The following is a 17,125-nucleotide window of genomic DNA, read 5'->3' as shown; positions in this document are numbered from 1 at the left end:
ATTTTCTTATCCAATCTTTAAAGTTGAAGATAACGCTCATGGATTATAGTTGAGTTCCGTAGAATTTATGAATAAGTTCATATTCAAACTCACATTTTTTAATAAACACACTCTTTATTAAGTTAGTAAAATACTAAATTAACTTCATTAATCATCGTTGAAGACGAATTTTGATATTTGTACTTACTGTTTTTTTCCAAAAAGTAATTTGACTATGAGGAATATCTACTCAAGTGACGAAACAGCCAGCTTTTTCTAAGAAAAATATCGCAAAAGGAAAAGGAAGACCCTTAAAGTAATTTTTTTTCAACAGCCAATGTTGGTACTATGTGAACGCATTTTCGCCAAAAAGATTCTTTAAAAGATTGTCCTGGAGTTGATTCTGTTATCTTTCGCTTTTATGGTCATTGAGGGAAACTTCCGAAGATTTTCCGTTTACGTAAAAACTTTCCTTGAAACATTTTTATTAACTGTGGTCATAAACAGAACTAGGTATATGGTTGAGGTCGTTAATTTTATTTTATTTAGGTTTGTACTTACCAATCTTTAAGTTAATCGGTTTGGCTTTCTAAATATGTAATTGTATTTACTTACTTACATTATGTACAGCTGTTTTTAAAACCAGTCACTCTGCTCTAGCTTCAAAGGAGTTACAGTGCTGACATCTTAAGTGAAGTATTTTTATTTTAATATTGTGTAGCCTAGAATAAATACTTACTTTAGTTCTAGCCGAATTTCGGTATTATGTGTTTATTTTAGCTATTCATTGCTCCTCTATATCTACAAATTCCTTCCTTAATCAAAGTTGAGTGCCCAATTTGCACTAACTAGTATTTATTAGAATGGATTCTGCTTCCATTGTCTCCACGACCTGAATCGTTTGTTAGCTCTTAACTATTGTGCAGGTTCGCAACTACTCGTACGTTGAATATTCATTGGATTATCTATTCGTCGCTTACTTAGGTACCTACGTTTAGTGGAACGGATAGTCATGGTTTGTGTCAATATTACGATAGAGTAATCGATATTCATCGTGATTATGCAAGTCTACTAAGTTCATGAATTATAGACTTATGATGGGTTCATACTTACGGAGCTGTTTGCTTGGTACGTAGTTTGTATGATGTACGTTGTATTGTGCGATACCGCAGGTAGTTTAGTTGTTTATCAGTCTTGGTATTTGATACCATTCGAAAATAAATTCAAACTTTAGTAAGTTTTCTATGAACTGTAAGGATTTATAGTTCTTTGCAACTAAAGATTCTTGAGTTTTTTCAGCTTACGAGAATAAAAACTACGCCTTTTCATCGGAGCTGCCTTTCCAACGTGGTATTGTAAATGTCGTTGCACGGTCAGCGTCAAATTATTTCGTGACATCCAAAGTAAACAAAAAGTTCGCAACACATCTTTGTTACAAATGGAATAAGGTTGTGTTGTCCACTTTTTTGAAACTTGAGTGTCACGAACTATTTGACGCTGACTGTACATTTGGCAAAAAAGTTCAACTCTACCACGTAGAGCGTTGTTTAAATCTGTAGACTCACTATTAGGAAGGTGTGAGGTAGACAATTGGGTTAAGCTGTGATTGCGGATTCGAAGCTCACTCAATTCAATGTTAATCTTATTCCAAAGGTTTATTATGGCTTGTAGATGTTGTTGACGCTATTTTATATCTTTAGGATCTCATTATATCTTCAGTTAATGAATAAGATTAAATTATGGGATTTGTTAATATTATCACATCTTTTTATGTAGAAAATCAAGTAAGACTCGTGGACACCTCCCGCTTACCTAGCTTTTTGTACCTTGTTGTACCTACTTGTAGTGTGTGCCAGCAATTAAAATATTCTGGACATATTTTGGGCTGTCATAGTGTCACGTGAAGTTAGTATAGGCAGGCCTGTTCATCTCCGCGAGTTTACATCGAAAACAAAACACGCACGATTGCCCCCTACAGGAGTACTATTCGACAAGGCCTCACATACGAGCGAACTTTGACTCACACACGCGTATTCTTGTGTATGATGGAAAAAATAAAGAAAATGGTGTACTAAATACTGTGCAGTATTTAACTGCCTAAATAATAATAAAAACACAGAATGTACTTTTTTAAGTTGCCTGAAGACACTGAGAGGTAAATAAGTAGTTAATATTATTCATGATAATTCATGCTAAATCATGTATTTCCTCCGCCATTTTCTGCAGATTGGCACCTCACGTCACATCATTTTACCGAAGTCAGCCCTATAGCTTCGGCGCAGTACCGATCACTGACGTTTGTCAACAAAACTTCTGACAAACTTGCTTGACTCTTGAGACAAGCTAAATTACACCATATTGTTAATGACATTGAGCATACATTTTTTTAAATACCTTCGCGAAGTAAAACTTCTGTACGTAGTACTTATTATTATTCTGTGGTATAGGTAATATTATGGGATTTACACAAATAATATAAGTAGCATTAAGTTGAACTTTTCAATTTATTTTAATTACATCTTTGGTAAGTACAATGGCGTAGGGTTGGGTGGCCCCGGGAGATTGGTCTTTGGTTCGTGTCTATCGTAACATCTTTCATGATTGTTTAGTACAATATTCAGGCCAAGGGGTGATAAGATTGACTGTTTATTCATCACGTAGGGAGAAACTTCAACTAACAAGTTTTTCCCAATGAAGTAAAAACTACACAACTCTGTAATCCTTGTAAAGAAATTTTTTTGTTGAAAGTACGGTTTTAGATGGTAACTACACGTCGCGTCGATCCATCTCAACTTGGGGACATATTATATTGAACTTCAACTTGGTTAAAAGAACTTTAAGGTGGTTGAACATAGGTGGAAAATGTACTTAATTTACCAACAACATTAAGCCTTAGTATCAGTTATACTCAGTATTCTTAATTATTTATTAGGTAATAAATATTGTAATCATCTTATTCGTTACTTCATTGGGAAGGAAACATTGAGACTATTATCATAGTAATACTGTGCCATTCTGAAAAAGTTATCTTATTATAATCGTATCGCCTTACTGTGTTATGTACCTTATGCATATACTTATCTATGTTTGAGAACTTCAGAATAAATTATAATTATCAAGCATTTAGTCTTCAAAATACAAATTGTCATAATTTGTTAAAATAAAGATTGAGTATATCGGTTGTAATTCCTATCTATTCATGACTTACATTTAAATATCTTTGGAAAACTTCGGTAATCCTTATATTCTTAGGTATATTCAATACAGTATCGTACAAAACACCTATTCATAAATTATTATTACATATCAAATCCTTATTATATCAAGTGACAAATCTGGAATGGTAATCAAACCGAGCACGGGTTGGTTATCTTATGTCAGTTCTAATTTGTATAAACCTTTTGTTATAATTAAATTATATTATTATAGCCTGCCATTTTTATCTCAATGACATACTTAACTTAATTCTGAATGTGACTAATAAAGTACAAACAAAGCTTTACCTTAAAACACTTTTGAAAAAGTATCTTTTAACGGAAGAATAAATACCATCATAAAAATAACACACTAACCAAAGCGTGCTTGGTTTTTGTCAACTAACTTTTCAAATCACACAATATAATTAAGTCTGCAGTATATGGAACTATTTACATTTCAACAAGACTTCATTCATTGGTAGGGTTTTCGTGCAATATTACCTCAGCACCTTCTTCGATTCAATACAGCATTCGAAACTCTATGTCTTTGACAATCACCTTATTTACCATAATATCACACATTGATATTGTACACTTTGTACGAAACATTTAGCTTATATGCGAAAAGAGTATCGTTATATAATATTTATACTTATGTGAAACTTTATAGCAAAACAAGTTATGGCACACTAATGATTAATATTAGGATTTTATTCATTCATCATTTAATAAATATAATTTTCATTTAGCTTATTATAAAAGTATAATTGTAATCAGTTATTAATTTTGTTTATAACATGGGGTTCAGTCGAGTTTATAATTTTAAAATAAATTTCAAGGCTGAACTTCCCTTTGAAAGCCCTACCGTTTTACTGTCTCAAAAAATTTTATTTATGTCTCTATAATAGAGACGACATTACAAGACTGATATTGTTATGCTTTTTATATACTTTTGGGTATTGAGTGCTCTTCAGATAATGTTCATTATGACCAATATCATTCTTAAGAACATAGATAGTCTAGCGTTAGAATAGGCCAATTTATAAAATATCTTTTGCATCTGTCTTTTTAAAACTGAACGTATTGTTTGTAGGAGTTAAACAAGTAAACACAGAAGAAAACTATTTCTTGAATTGCTGTCATTAAAAATTTCACTTTGACGATACAAACAATTTCTTTAAAATACGAGTAGCTGGTATGCATTGCATTTACAACTTCATATAATTTATTAATCTAATATTTACAAATACTCCAGTCATCATTTTCGTTCATCACTCATCGTCATCATTACCAGTTACTTTATTTCCTTCACTTTACACGAAACACGGACGGTTCTCACTTTTCCACAAATGACGCGGATTCAATTGAGTCACACACAAATAAACACTTATTCATATTCTTACGTAGGCGTTGGGTTATTTACTGTGTTTGGTTTTCTTCTCGACATACGAACGGCCGAAAATGTCTTCGAGCTAGCTATTCTCCTGAGTATCGACGATTCGGGGAAATCTTGATCACTGCGACAAGTGATCAAGTTCTTGTAGGCCTGCCGGTATTCCACCGACATCACTACGTATATGATGGGATTGATGCAATTGGTCAGGTATAGGAGAATGTAGCTGATAATTTTGACAATAGGGTGAAATGTGAACTCTAGGAAAATCTTTGTAATCGATATAGGCAGGTAGCAGATGGCAAATGAGAGAACTATTGCCATGATCAGAGTACGAAGCTTTTTGTCTTTCTTAGATGGAAGCAGTTTTGGGGCTCTCGGCTGTCTGGGCGCAGGAGTACATGCCATTCGAATTTTCTGTAGTGCTATATTACTTCTTGATAGACATTTATTACTATCTGTTATTTTCTTATCTCGATCTTCTGTTGTGGAATAGTCCAACCCAGAGTTAGAGGATATTTCTGGCATGAGACAATTGAAAGCATGGCAAGTATTGCGTTGAGGAGGTGAGGAAGTCTCAGTAGTTTGGCTCGGAAGTGTAGTTGATTCAAAATCAGTAGAAGTTCCAGCAACAATTTCAGTTTTTGGTCTTCGTATGCGTATTGGTCGTCTTGATCTTTTTGCGATTTTCTTCACTATCAAAAATATCCGAGTATAGCAGACTATAATAGCAATCCCTGGTAGTAAAAAGGCTCCGATAAACATCGCCTTTTTTGGTGAATTGTAGTTTACATCTGGGATGATGGTGCATGAACCAACCATAGGGTTCAGGCTGAAGCGGCCCCACTTCTCTTGCCATGTTGGAACTAGAACCGCGAAGCAGAATACCCATATGGTGGCGATCATGGTCGCTAGATATGGTTTGCTGTACAACCTGTAAAAAGGAAACAAATCATGAACATTTATTTCTTACCACAGTAACTTAAAATCTTGCCAAGAGTTGCATTGTAAATATTATGAAAACATTACTATACTAAAATTTTCTGTGGCAATGATTACTTACTTCGGATATAATCTAGGCCAAGCAATCATGATGTATCTGTTGATCGTGATGGCCAAGACCGTGAAGAGTGAAATGGCGACCAGTGCATATTTCGTCAGCGGGAACATGCGACATAGAGTTTTCCCATGTCTCCAAGATTGGTTCCAGAAGGTGGATGCAGCCAGCGGCAGATTGAAGCAGCAAAACAGAAGATCCGAGAGAGACAGACTGATAATAAATATTGCTGTTGCATTCCGAACCTGAAAAACGAGCAAACATTGGTCAACTTGCAATGACATTTGCAATAAGGGCAATGGAATTTTATTATGTCATTAATTGTTTTCCTTCTGGGTAATTTATTAAACCACAATAATGACATTGGTAAATTACCCAAGTAATACGTTATCTTTCGCGTGGTAAGTGCTTTCGTTAGTCTGTAAAATTAAAGACCTGATTTATATTTACAGTAATTCAGGACATGGTACTTTATCAGTTACATAAATTCACGATAAAATCATGTGCGTTTGCATTTCTGGAAACTTAAATTATTATGAAGTACAAAAATTTGCTTTATCAGCAATAAGTCATAAATGGTGTGCGCATCTTATCATATTTGCGACTGATTTCTTTATTTAATGGATAAATAACAAGTTGTTAGTAATCTGACTCGCCCAGTTTACTTAACTGTGTAAATAACTTCGATTTTTATCTGTGATCAACGCATTCGTTTTTGATGCGTAAGTTTAACTCTAAATAAAATCATCTACAACAAAATTCGAATAGGAAAGACCAGTTAAACTTCGTTTGTTTCTGTCTGAACAGCTATCAGTTTTAACTTATTCATCAGTTAATACTCGTAATAAGCATTTGAGAAAAAGTTTTGAAATGACCACTTTAATTAACATTTAATTAAACATCATTAGCTTAATATTTCTATCATTACTTTAAAAAATATTTAAAATATAACTATGCCATGATGATTCATGTGCAGATGTTCATAATTGTAAGTAGCTAGATTGATGCACGACATTGCATTTGTATTAATATGTATTTGAATGATTACCTTTTTACAGCGAGCCAGCGCGATGATAGTGATCAGGTTCCCCGGGACACCAACCACCATGAACAGCATGCAGCACAGCGATGCGAAGGTCAGCAGGGCATCTGGATAGCCAATGAACAGTTCCACTGCTGCCAGGGCCTCATCAGACTCATACTCGTCCAGGCCCAGCATACTGTCATTCTTCGTCACAGACACATTCACCAAAGCCCCCATTTTGTTCCCAACTTCACTGACCACTATTATCACGTCATTAAGCAACGGGCATTAGTACTGGAATGAGCCGCTCCACTTTAGTGATGAACATTGTTTATTATGATTTTCCTCAATGGTGATGAGTCAATTTACGCGCGAGCGGACGTAGGCGCTGATAGTGACGGCCTGGATACATTTTCACACCTTTACAACTAACTTTATTGCTCTCCAACATTATTGTACCTTTCTCCTTGGTCCTCACCACTTTTATTGCTAAATAATTCGTGTTCAAAACCTTTTCTCGCGATATAAACACGGTGATCACATAATGTATACTAATGAGTACATTTGCCACATTAATGGTGATTGCAAATTTTACAGTGATTTAATTATCCTTATTTTAAATATCAATATTTCATCCTTATATTCAATTTACATTATTCATCTTAGCCTATGATAATAAATTAAGAGATTGCACAGTTTATTTTCTAAATAATATTTTAAACTATTATGTTGCATTTTTTACTATAAAATTATCACTTCACGGGATTTATTGCAACAATATCTATTTTAATTTTATTTACCGTTAAAATAGATATTGTTGCAATAAATCCCGTGAAGTGATAATTTTATTTTCTAAATGCTATGAAAACAGTCAATATAATATTGGTTTCATTTTATATACCTAACTGTAACAGTGCTTATACAAAACCTATTGTTATCATTAACTCGTAACTTCCTCTCAGCACAAACACGGACGGTTCACAGTCAACATTATCCACAGCGCTTATAACGCAAACATAACACCACTTCACACAGTTTGTTCACAGTTCAGAGGCGTGCAACCTGTAGTGTCTGATTGCACCGATGGCTCAGGAGGCGCCATCGTTCACGACTAGTCACGGCGGGCGCTTCTCGGAGACGCCGTCGCCAGACGAACGTCACGCCCACCGCCGGCACATCAACAAGTTCTTGTACGCCTGCCGGTACTCGCTCGACATCACCACGTAAATGATCGGGTTGATGCATGTCGTCAAGTATATCAAAATGTACCCCGCTATGTTCGCAGCGGGGTGCGACGTGAACTCCCTAAATATTTTCGTCAAAGTTATAGGCAGGTAGCAGACCCAGAATGAAAGCATTATGGCCATTATCATCTTCAAAAGCTTTCTGTCTTTTGGTGTCAGTCGGGGCGGTCGCACTGATGCGGGTGATCGCCTTAGAGCAACTGCTGCTTGACGTAGTCTTTTTGCAGTTTCACCGCCACTTGGTGTCCGTGGCTTTGCATCGAGTGCACATTCGTCGTCATGGCCATCTAAAGTGTCTACGCCAGATGAAGACGATCTTTCCGGGCCTGGTGTTGGCGGACAATGTAAAGCAGGAGGAGCAAGCAGCGCCCTGCGTGGTGGAGCGACGTGGTTGATTCCATTCTCTGGCCCTGGAGACCTTTCAAGAGCAGTTGAAGCTGACCCAACTGCCGAATCTTCTAACCGTGGTCGGCTTTTTGCAGGAGCTCGAGACTTCCTTGCTGCTTCTCTAACAATGCAGAATATCCTAGCATAGCATACCACAATTGCCAAGCAAGGTAGCATGAATGCTCCAACGAATAAGAATTCTTTTGGAGATCTATTATTCTTATCTGGTAGTATGGAGCATGAGCCGATCGTTGGGTCCAAACCAAATCGACCCCATTTTTCAAGCCATGTCGCAATAAGTGCTCCGAACGAAAATATCCATGTGCTAGCTACCATAACAGCCAAGTATCGTCGTTTATATAACCTGTTGAATAAAAAGAAACAAGTTGAGGAACATATTTATGAATGTTTCATTGGAGTCTAGTCATGGATAATTACTCACTTTGGATAAAGCCTAGGATGCGATATCATCACATATCTGTTGATGGTGATGGCCAGAACGGTGAACAGCGAGACGGCCACGAGTGCGTATCTTGCAAGCGGGAACATGCGGCAGAGGATCCTGCCGTGCGCCCAGGATCTTCGCCAGAAGGTGGACGCGGCCAGCGGCAGGTTGAAGCAGCAGAACAGCAGATCCGAGCAGGACAGGTTCATTATAAACACAGCGGTTGCGTTGCGGACCTGCGAATAAATATCTTGGTTTATATTCGGGTACTTCTAGTGACCTAAATAGCGTATAATAAAATGCAAATCGAAAACAAAATGGATAAGGCTTTAAGAAATTCAGTTTGGGAACAAATGAAACTGTTATTACATTTGATACTCTTATGAATAAAAAGAGGCCTACACCTATAGAGATACATTCATCTGAATTAGATTTACAATATCGAATGTGTTATTTTTTTGCCAAAGTAATTTTGGTTGCATAAAAGCTTTGCATAAACAAAATAACAACTTTAATACCTCAGGTTATTATGTCACGTAACTATGATAAAATAATCATCCGGGCCATCCTCCAGGATTGATAAATTGAATCAAACTCGTTATGTGGAGCAATGTAGGGAAAACTAACCTCAAGGGGAACTAAACAGAATTGCTTTACACACTCCTGTGTGGCCGATCAAGATAGTCCCTGGATAAGTTTAACTATTTTGGGACCCGCTAGTAAATTAACGTGTTTAACAACAGTTCTAAATTTAGATGTGACCTTTCGTATTCTTCGACGAAACTAGATTCTATAGTCAGTAAATATTTGTTGCAAGCTAATCAATTCTTTATTAGGTTCTTAATTTACTGTATATTGGCTTGTGTATATTAAACTTGGAAAATAAGATATAGGTAGATGTTCGTCCGTTTCAGCCAAATGACGTCTACTGCTGGACAAAGGATTTCCATAACGATCGGTGCCTGTGGTATAATTAGAAGAAAGAGAAGACTTTTAGGCTGAAAATAGTTTAAAATTTACGGAACTGCTCTGTGTTATTACTTAACCAAGGTCTCAAAACTCATTATGGACGCTCATGAATCCTTCAACCGATAGTGATTGTCGTTACCTTATCAGTTTGTATTCTCCGGACTATTTGCGTGCACTGAACCATGACCTAGGATAAAACGGGACTTGTAAAGTTTCAATCATATTTAATAGTATCCAATTTGTATTCATTGGATACTATTGAATGCCTACTTCGACTTTACCCTGAGAAAAAAATTTGGACTTTATTAGGTAGGAGTTAAGTGGCAATCAAGCTGTAGATCCTTGCTTAATACGAATCAAATCAAATATATTTTTTCAGGTGTCACCAGTATTTTGGCACTTATTAACGTCAATAATAATAATAAAAAGGTAGCTTAACACCATGTTTCCTTATCTTTTGGGCCTACTACGAATTGCAGTAGTGGTAAAGTACCTTTTATGAATTGCGGTTTGTGACGCATTTTATCGTATGACTTATTACTTATTGATTAAAGATCAGGTAAGTACATACTCGTATATGGTAACCGCTTTTTACATGTTTATTATTAGTTATTAAGATATGAAATACTCGTAGATAAAATAATCCATAATAAATTACCAACTTCTTAGCAGTCGATAACAGAAAATGTTCAAATTATCTACTTGTGTGAATGTCATAATTTAATTGTCGTCGTCTTGTATAGTCGACTGCACATCAGACTATACATTTTTGTTGCAAAATAGTACTTAATACAACTACATAAGATGGCGCAGTGTTAAGCTTAATGTGCCCGTCCAAACTTTGTATTGCCAACCTTCTTCATTTAGTTAGAAGTAACTCGATCAAAATAAAGAAAAGGGAAATAGAATTAGTTGTAATAGTGGGGAAAGGGGCTCGGCTTGTTATATCTTATCAGCAAACTACTCATTATCATGAAGAGATTATTCAAGCAGACACGCTGTCATCCGCCATTGTTTTTGTGCGATGACCACGTTATCAAAATGTACACATCAAGCGATTCACATTAACATATTTATTATCTAATTAGTGTAGATAATGTATTCAGGATTTGTTTGTTTAACATTAACATTTTAATAAAATGATTTCATTTTGTTGATCGCAATGAGTTATTTGTAATTTAAATACTTTTAGACACAGACTACAGTACATTGGGTTATCTAAAAGTGTCAAATTATTAAAACTACCTACTTAATTAAAGTAATTTGATAATTTCTTATAACTTCAATTTTATGTGTTGTTTTTGTGCTGTCATAAAAATATGTAAATGCTTCTTCCTCGTAGATTAGCCGCATCAAACGTTAGCATAAAATTATCTTCAATGACAACTCCAAATAATTAAATATTCCAAAAGTTTTTGGGTCACGGTGATAACGTTCAGGCAAAATGTCGCCGCCGAATGTTTTTAAAGTCTTTGATAACTTCCAGGACAATTGAAGTGCGCGGCGCACTTGTAACTCCAAACTTGAAGTAATATCAATTATACTTCAGTTCTTGTGAGTGTATCAACCGTTTTATTGGATCTTCAAAATTTCGCTCTAGTTACTTCAATCTTGTAAATCAATTAAAACTTATGAACGGTGGCAATAGTACAACTTTCAAGTCTTGTTCATTGAACATTTCATCGAAATGGATAATAAATAATTTCATAATTTCCAATGACCTTTTAATTTGAAAAGGGCACAAGTCGTGCTGAGCCAAAAGTAGAAAAAAAGACTGACCTTTTTGCAGCGAGCCAGTGCGATGATAGTGATCAGGTTTCCCGGGATGCCCACCAGCATGAACAGCACGCAGCACACCGAAGCGAAGCGCAGCAGGCCCTCAGGGTAGTCCTTGAAGAGCTCCACCGCGGCCAGCGCGTCGTCCGTGCTGTACTCGTCCAGGCCCACCACGCTCCAGTTGTGCCCCTCTACGTCGCTGGCGAACGTGCTCTTAGGTATACTCGGCAGCAGATCACCCATCTTAACTCACTGAACATCATTCGATCACACACACTTCTCGATCCATATTCGCTTAGGTCGGGACGCGCTCGACCGCCGCGTGCGACTGAACACCCCAGAACTTGCTCAGTGGCAAGAGGTCGCTAATGTATGTTTGTTGATAAAGCATTTCGTCGATGGGCGAGGTTATCGCCGCACAGCTGCTCAGGAAGTGGACGCGTATCATGCATATCACTGCCATGTCGGTCCCATTGTACGGTATCTGCAAAGATAAATTATCGGTTATTTCGGTGTTTAAGTTCGTCGAATTGTTCTTAGAAAGTGGGAGGTGAAAGGTCACTTTGGTAGCGGGTGATCTTTGAACACGAATGAGTGTTCTGCTCTTCCATGTATTGTTAACATATGAATTGTGTATATTAATTGCTCTTGGAAGTTCAAAGGAATTCCACATATCGAGAGGGTATAATTAATAAGGAAGTAATAATATGAATAATTAATTGTTTTCTTATTTGTCTTTGCGCTTGTAATAATAACATAGATCGTAATATTAATTAACTCTTATCTTTTTATTGTAAAAATTTTCCAACAGCCATGATATGTTTTAGTTGAAATTATTTACTTTAGAAAACAATTTGTTGTTAGCCTAAAAGTCTACGTGTGAAGTGGTCGTGTAAAATTTATCTCAAAGATAACGATAATGATAAAAGCAAATTTACACAAATTGCTTAATTAGACCCTTGAAATCAAATTAGAAATCAACTAACATGAAAGAAGAAGCGCAAACAGATTTAATAAATTCTTGGGACTTCTTATGACTGTCGGAAAAATGAGTATACATTTTACGTGATTTAGATTTTAACTAATGAAATAACCAAACGGTGCGTAAATAAAATTATCATCACGACAGAGGTATTCCCACAAACTTGATAGCATTAAAATATTAATTTGTTATGCTAACGTTCCTACAGTCATGTAGGTATAGCATGTAACATACTTATGTGTGTGTTACTTTGAATGCGTGCACCATGTACCCAGTATTTTAAGTTTAACTTAGCTACTGATGACAGCTGAAGAAAAGGCCAGAACAGAGGTTAAACTCGTATATTAGAATGGAAAAAACAATGAGAAACGTGACGAGAATAATATCAACGGTAATCAAAATAATATTACACAAATATTACATATTTTATTTATGTAACTTATTACTTAATGTAAAACAAGATATCACTTTTCAGTAGACGAGGCACATCACGATTTAATGCGCCATTTCGTCACAAACTGTAAATAACCTCCCTTTGTGATACAATATAAAAATATTCAGACCAATTTAAGAACACAAGTGCCCCCAAATCGCGAGAGCGGTAAAATAAAGCACATAATATTAGCCACGATTTTACATACAACTGTGCACCCGCTTGTTGTAGGTAATGTGAACAAAGAAAATACGCTAAAGATTCAAGTCCTCGCATAATCAAGACGGCGCAAACTGAGTATTCATTCATTTACTTAAATTACGCCATTGTCAAACAATAAACGTAAGCATTTAAATAATAAATTAATTTACGAATGTGGACTTTATATGCTTTGATTAACGGTTTAATTAGACGGTGAGCTGTTTGCCGACAAAGCTGCAAACATTAATTATTCTTATTTAATACCTACGTGAGTCGTGGATTATACGCACTACACAGTAGATCCCAAAATTCCCAAATAGTTGTCCACATGAGTGAAGTTTATTCATGTGTGTATCACTGCCTTTGTACTTTGTACTGCCACTGAACGAGAATTTAATTCAGTTTATGTTATTTGTTAGAACAAAAACAGTACCTACGTAAATGAAAAGATTAAGTCGTAGGTCGGCTAATGGTAATACGAGTATTACAGGAAATTGTACGTTTCCTATATTGTTATACGGAATAATATTTTTAAGATTTTAATTTCTTCTTTTTAAGATACTAATTTCATCTTCATAAAGGAAAGGGCTTACTAAATGGTACATTTAAAGATAAATTGAGAGTAATCCTTATGCTAGGGCTTCGATTTTGCATTTCGAAAACCGAGTGACACCTAGTGACCCTATGGTCCCTGTTGTTGGTGGCTACACCCGTATTCACAAACATTACTATGAGGTCTCAAAGTGCGCGTGGACTCACAGGGTCCTAAAAAACTATTTATAGACAATACTTGAGTGAGTGCAAACCAATTACAGAGCTCTAATAAACGATGTGCGTTCGACTTCGCATAGCGTTGCTGCTTCACTTAAGCAAGTATAGTTTGTGAACACGGGTGTATATCTGTCCAGTAGAGTAAGGCATGTGTCATATTGTCATGTTGAATGAAAGGAAAATATAATAGGCATTTCGATATTGCACTACACGAATTTTTAGAGTAGGTAAGTTACGAGTATGATTATTCAGAACGGTTTTCCCATGAGAATTTGTGTATTGTTTGCTTTCAGATATGGCGTTCATCCATAATTATTATGTTTATTGTTCTGTTTTGTGATGTTGTCTCTCGGCGGTTATATCACACTACATGGGGTCATAAAGTGATCAAATGTTGAGGTTTTGTTATGTAAGACTCTTGCTAAACTTTGGATCATAAGATAAGATAGGTAATGTAAAACATATAAAATAGTATTTTTACTAAATAATTTCATATAATATATTATTGCGATGGTAGGTATTCGATAGGTACAACCTTAACCTTGCTTTTACAAGTGGGTTTTTTTTACCCACATTAATATTAACATTTGAACGTTTTCAATCGGGATTTCCGTTTGTCTTCATTACAAACTATTGGTACAAGTTAACCTACATGATCCTAGGTATTCTGAGAAGATAATAATATTATGTTCAGTATTCTACACTTGTCATTCAGCGAAGTATAGTAACTGAGAAATATCTATTGTAAGATTGATAAAGTCTCAGACGCATCATAGTTATGCTTGACTAATTCCCATGCACTTTAACGCCCGCATTCACAAACAATATTTGCTTAAGTGAAGCAGAAAATCGAGCGCACAGCATTGAAAAGAGTTCTATGATTGGTTCTTGTGTCACCATGTGCGTCCACGTGCACTGTGAGACCTCATAATAATGTTTGTGAATACGGGCGTAAGAAAGCTCTGTAAGTCCACCCAGTCTACTTGTCATAAGCCCTATCAAAAGCTCGTAAGCCCTGTTAATTCTCTTTGGCACAGAGACAGGACAGGACGTTGCAGCTAAAAAACTGCTTTGAGTCAAGGAATGGCTATCTCCGGAACTATATTTTACAATTCTTTTGTGATCTGAGCTTGGCAAAGTACTAAAAGGTTTTTTAGGATTGATATTGGGTTAGTTACACTTTGATGAACTGGAATTTTGGAAATATATTTTTTATGCTGAAACGTATTTACCGGTAACTTCGTTACAACATGTCTTGCTGCATTAACATTGGTAAAAGGACAATGTTCGTTCTCCATACATTGTTCGCCTAAGAACCAACAATTTTGACATATTACTACCCGAAAGCGAAATAATACGATTCTGTGTGTAAGAACAATGATTCCTGATGGACACTTGCCATAAAATTAATGAATAAGAATATTAAATCACAGCGATTTTATAATATGTCGTTTATGACAACATGGCGTCTAATGTATTGTGTGAATGTATGAACACCGATTCGCGAAAAATGTTTTGTATTGTCGTCACGCCGAGTCGCAGCCAAATAGTATAAAATAATAGAACAAGTTTTAGAAATACAATTTGGCATTCCACTTTTATAATATGCCCACATATTGCACGTAAATAAACAACATGAATCGTAGGTTGTTTCCACCCTTGTCATCTGACACATGAAATAAACTCCTATTGTATTATAGATATCGAAGCCGAATCGTATATAATAATAGAATGGGTTTTGGAGATCACTCGGGGTTCCACTTTTATAAAATACCTACATATTGCATAAAAATAACACGAATCATGGGTTTTCTTTTCACCATTTACATCTGACACGAGATAACAAACTCCTATCTCCATGACTACCGTCGTAGTCTATGCCAGAGACTACAATATTTTAAGCAAGAAGTTTCAAACCTTAGCGGCTACAGTAACCCCTGGGCCACATACATCGTGATAACATTCGGTCGACACCGGAACGAAGTCTTGCGATTATGCAAAAAGCACCGTATTCTAGTGCGGCTATATCACGTTCAACCGGGGTTTTAATTCGACTAAAGTCCTGACTAAAGACTGGAAGAAAATACGCCGCATTGTATGAGCACTTCGTGTTCGTTAAAGCGGCTTCAGATCTAGAGCCTACATAGTTTTCTTTCCAATAATATCCGCAAGTAGCGCTGCATGATCTTTACAACAAAAACGGCAATAGTTATTAAGGTGCCAAAATTATATGATTACTTTGGCACGGTATTATACACGTTCGAAGATTTGTCATTTTCATTCATTTCATCATCATCATCATCATTTCAGCCACAGGACGTCCACTGCTGAACATAGGCCTCCCCCAATGACTTCCACATCGCACGGTTGGTAGCGGCCTGCATCCAGCGCCTTCCCGCTACCTTTATCAGGTCGTCGGTCCACCTTGTGGGTGGACGTCCCACGCTGCGTTTTCATTCATTTATTATTTTCTTAAAGTGCCGGAAAAAAAATAGTTTCTAGCTGTCCCAGCAACTTCATCAATAAAAAGTTGTCTTGTCTTATCTTTAAAATCGTAATATTAATTTCTGAACGTATCCTGTTTGACACCTAATAATATTATTTGACATAGCTGGCTCGGCGAATTTCGGCAAATTAATTTTGACATTGCAGAATATGACTTTTGATAGGTTTATCATAGAATTCGGCAGGGATATCCTCACGGAGGAAGTTCGAAAAATGGCGGAACAAGATCTTATAATAATGCAAGGCCGAAGCTGTAACGCGCGTGCTCCTACGTGTAAACCGGCGAGTATACAATAAATAGTAATGTCTGGTATATAGTGGTAATACGTATCGTTCGTTCGTTCGTTTCAGCCGAAAAGACGTCCACTGCTGGACAAAGGCCTCCCCCAAGGATTTCCACGAAGACCGATCCTGCACCGCTCGCATACAGGCACCTCCCGCGACCTTCACCAGATCGTCGGTCCACCTAGTGGGAGGCCTGCCCACGCTACGTCTTTCGGCTCGTGGTCGCCACTCAAGAACTTTCCTGCCCCAGCAGCCATCAGCTCTACGAGCTATGTGCCCCGCCCCGTCTATGTCTATATGCGCTACGATTACAGGGTATCATTTTGCATAGTCGCAAGACTTCACTCCGCTGCTGTCAAATCAATGTCGCATAATGTTATCGCAATGTGTGTGGCCCTTGGCCAAATCACAGAAGCCTATGCGAAGAAAGAGCACTTGAATGACAATGAAAATCAGGGTTACCATTTTGTAAGATCT

General features: G+C 36.5%; 2 protein-coding genes across 2 annotated transcripts; both read right to left on the bottom strand.

The window, feature by feature from the left end:
• Window positions 1-2,464: 2,464 nt before the first annotated feature.
• LOC135078025 (G-protein coupled receptor moody-like) lies at window positions 2,465-7,359 on the bottom strand. The gene is made up of 3 exons (XM_063972570.1): window positions 6,675-7,359; window positions 5,633-5,871; window positions 2,465-5,503 (listed from the first exon to the last, which is right to left on the bottom strand). The coding sequence occupies exons 1-3, from the start codon at window positions 6,885-6,887 to the stop codon at window positions 4,576-4,578; spliced, it is 1,380 nt and encodes a 459-aa protein (XP_063828640.1). The 5' UTR covers window positions 6,888-7,359; the 3' UTR covers window positions 2,465-4,575.
• Window positions 7,360-7,500: 141 nt separating this feature from the next.
• LOC135077823 (G-protein coupled receptor moody-like) lies at window positions 7,501-11,950 on the bottom strand. Its single transcript, XM_063972362.1, has 3 exons — window positions 11,475-11,950; window positions 8,724-8,962; window positions 7,501-8,645 (listed from the first exon to the last, which is right to left on the bottom strand). The coding sequence occupies exons 1-3, from the start codon at window positions 11,712-11,714 to the stop codon at window positions 7,808-7,810; spliced, it is 1,317 nt and encodes a 438-aa protein (XP_063828432.1). The 5' UTR covers window positions 11,715-11,950; the 3' UTR covers window positions 7,501-7,807.
• Between the last annotated feature and the right edge of the window lie 5,175 nt (window positions 11,951-17,125).

This window comes from Ostrinia nubilalis, chromosome 14 (genome assembly GCF_963855985.1).
Source record: "Ostrinia nubilalis chromosome 14, ilOstNubi1.1, whole genome shotgun sequence".
NCBI classification, from domain to species: domain Eukaryota; kingdom Metazoa; phylum Arthropoda; class Insecta; order Lepidoptera; family Crambidae; genus Ostrinia; species Ostrinia nubilalis.
This window is presented reverse-complemented; position numbering and strand designations above follow the sequence as displayed.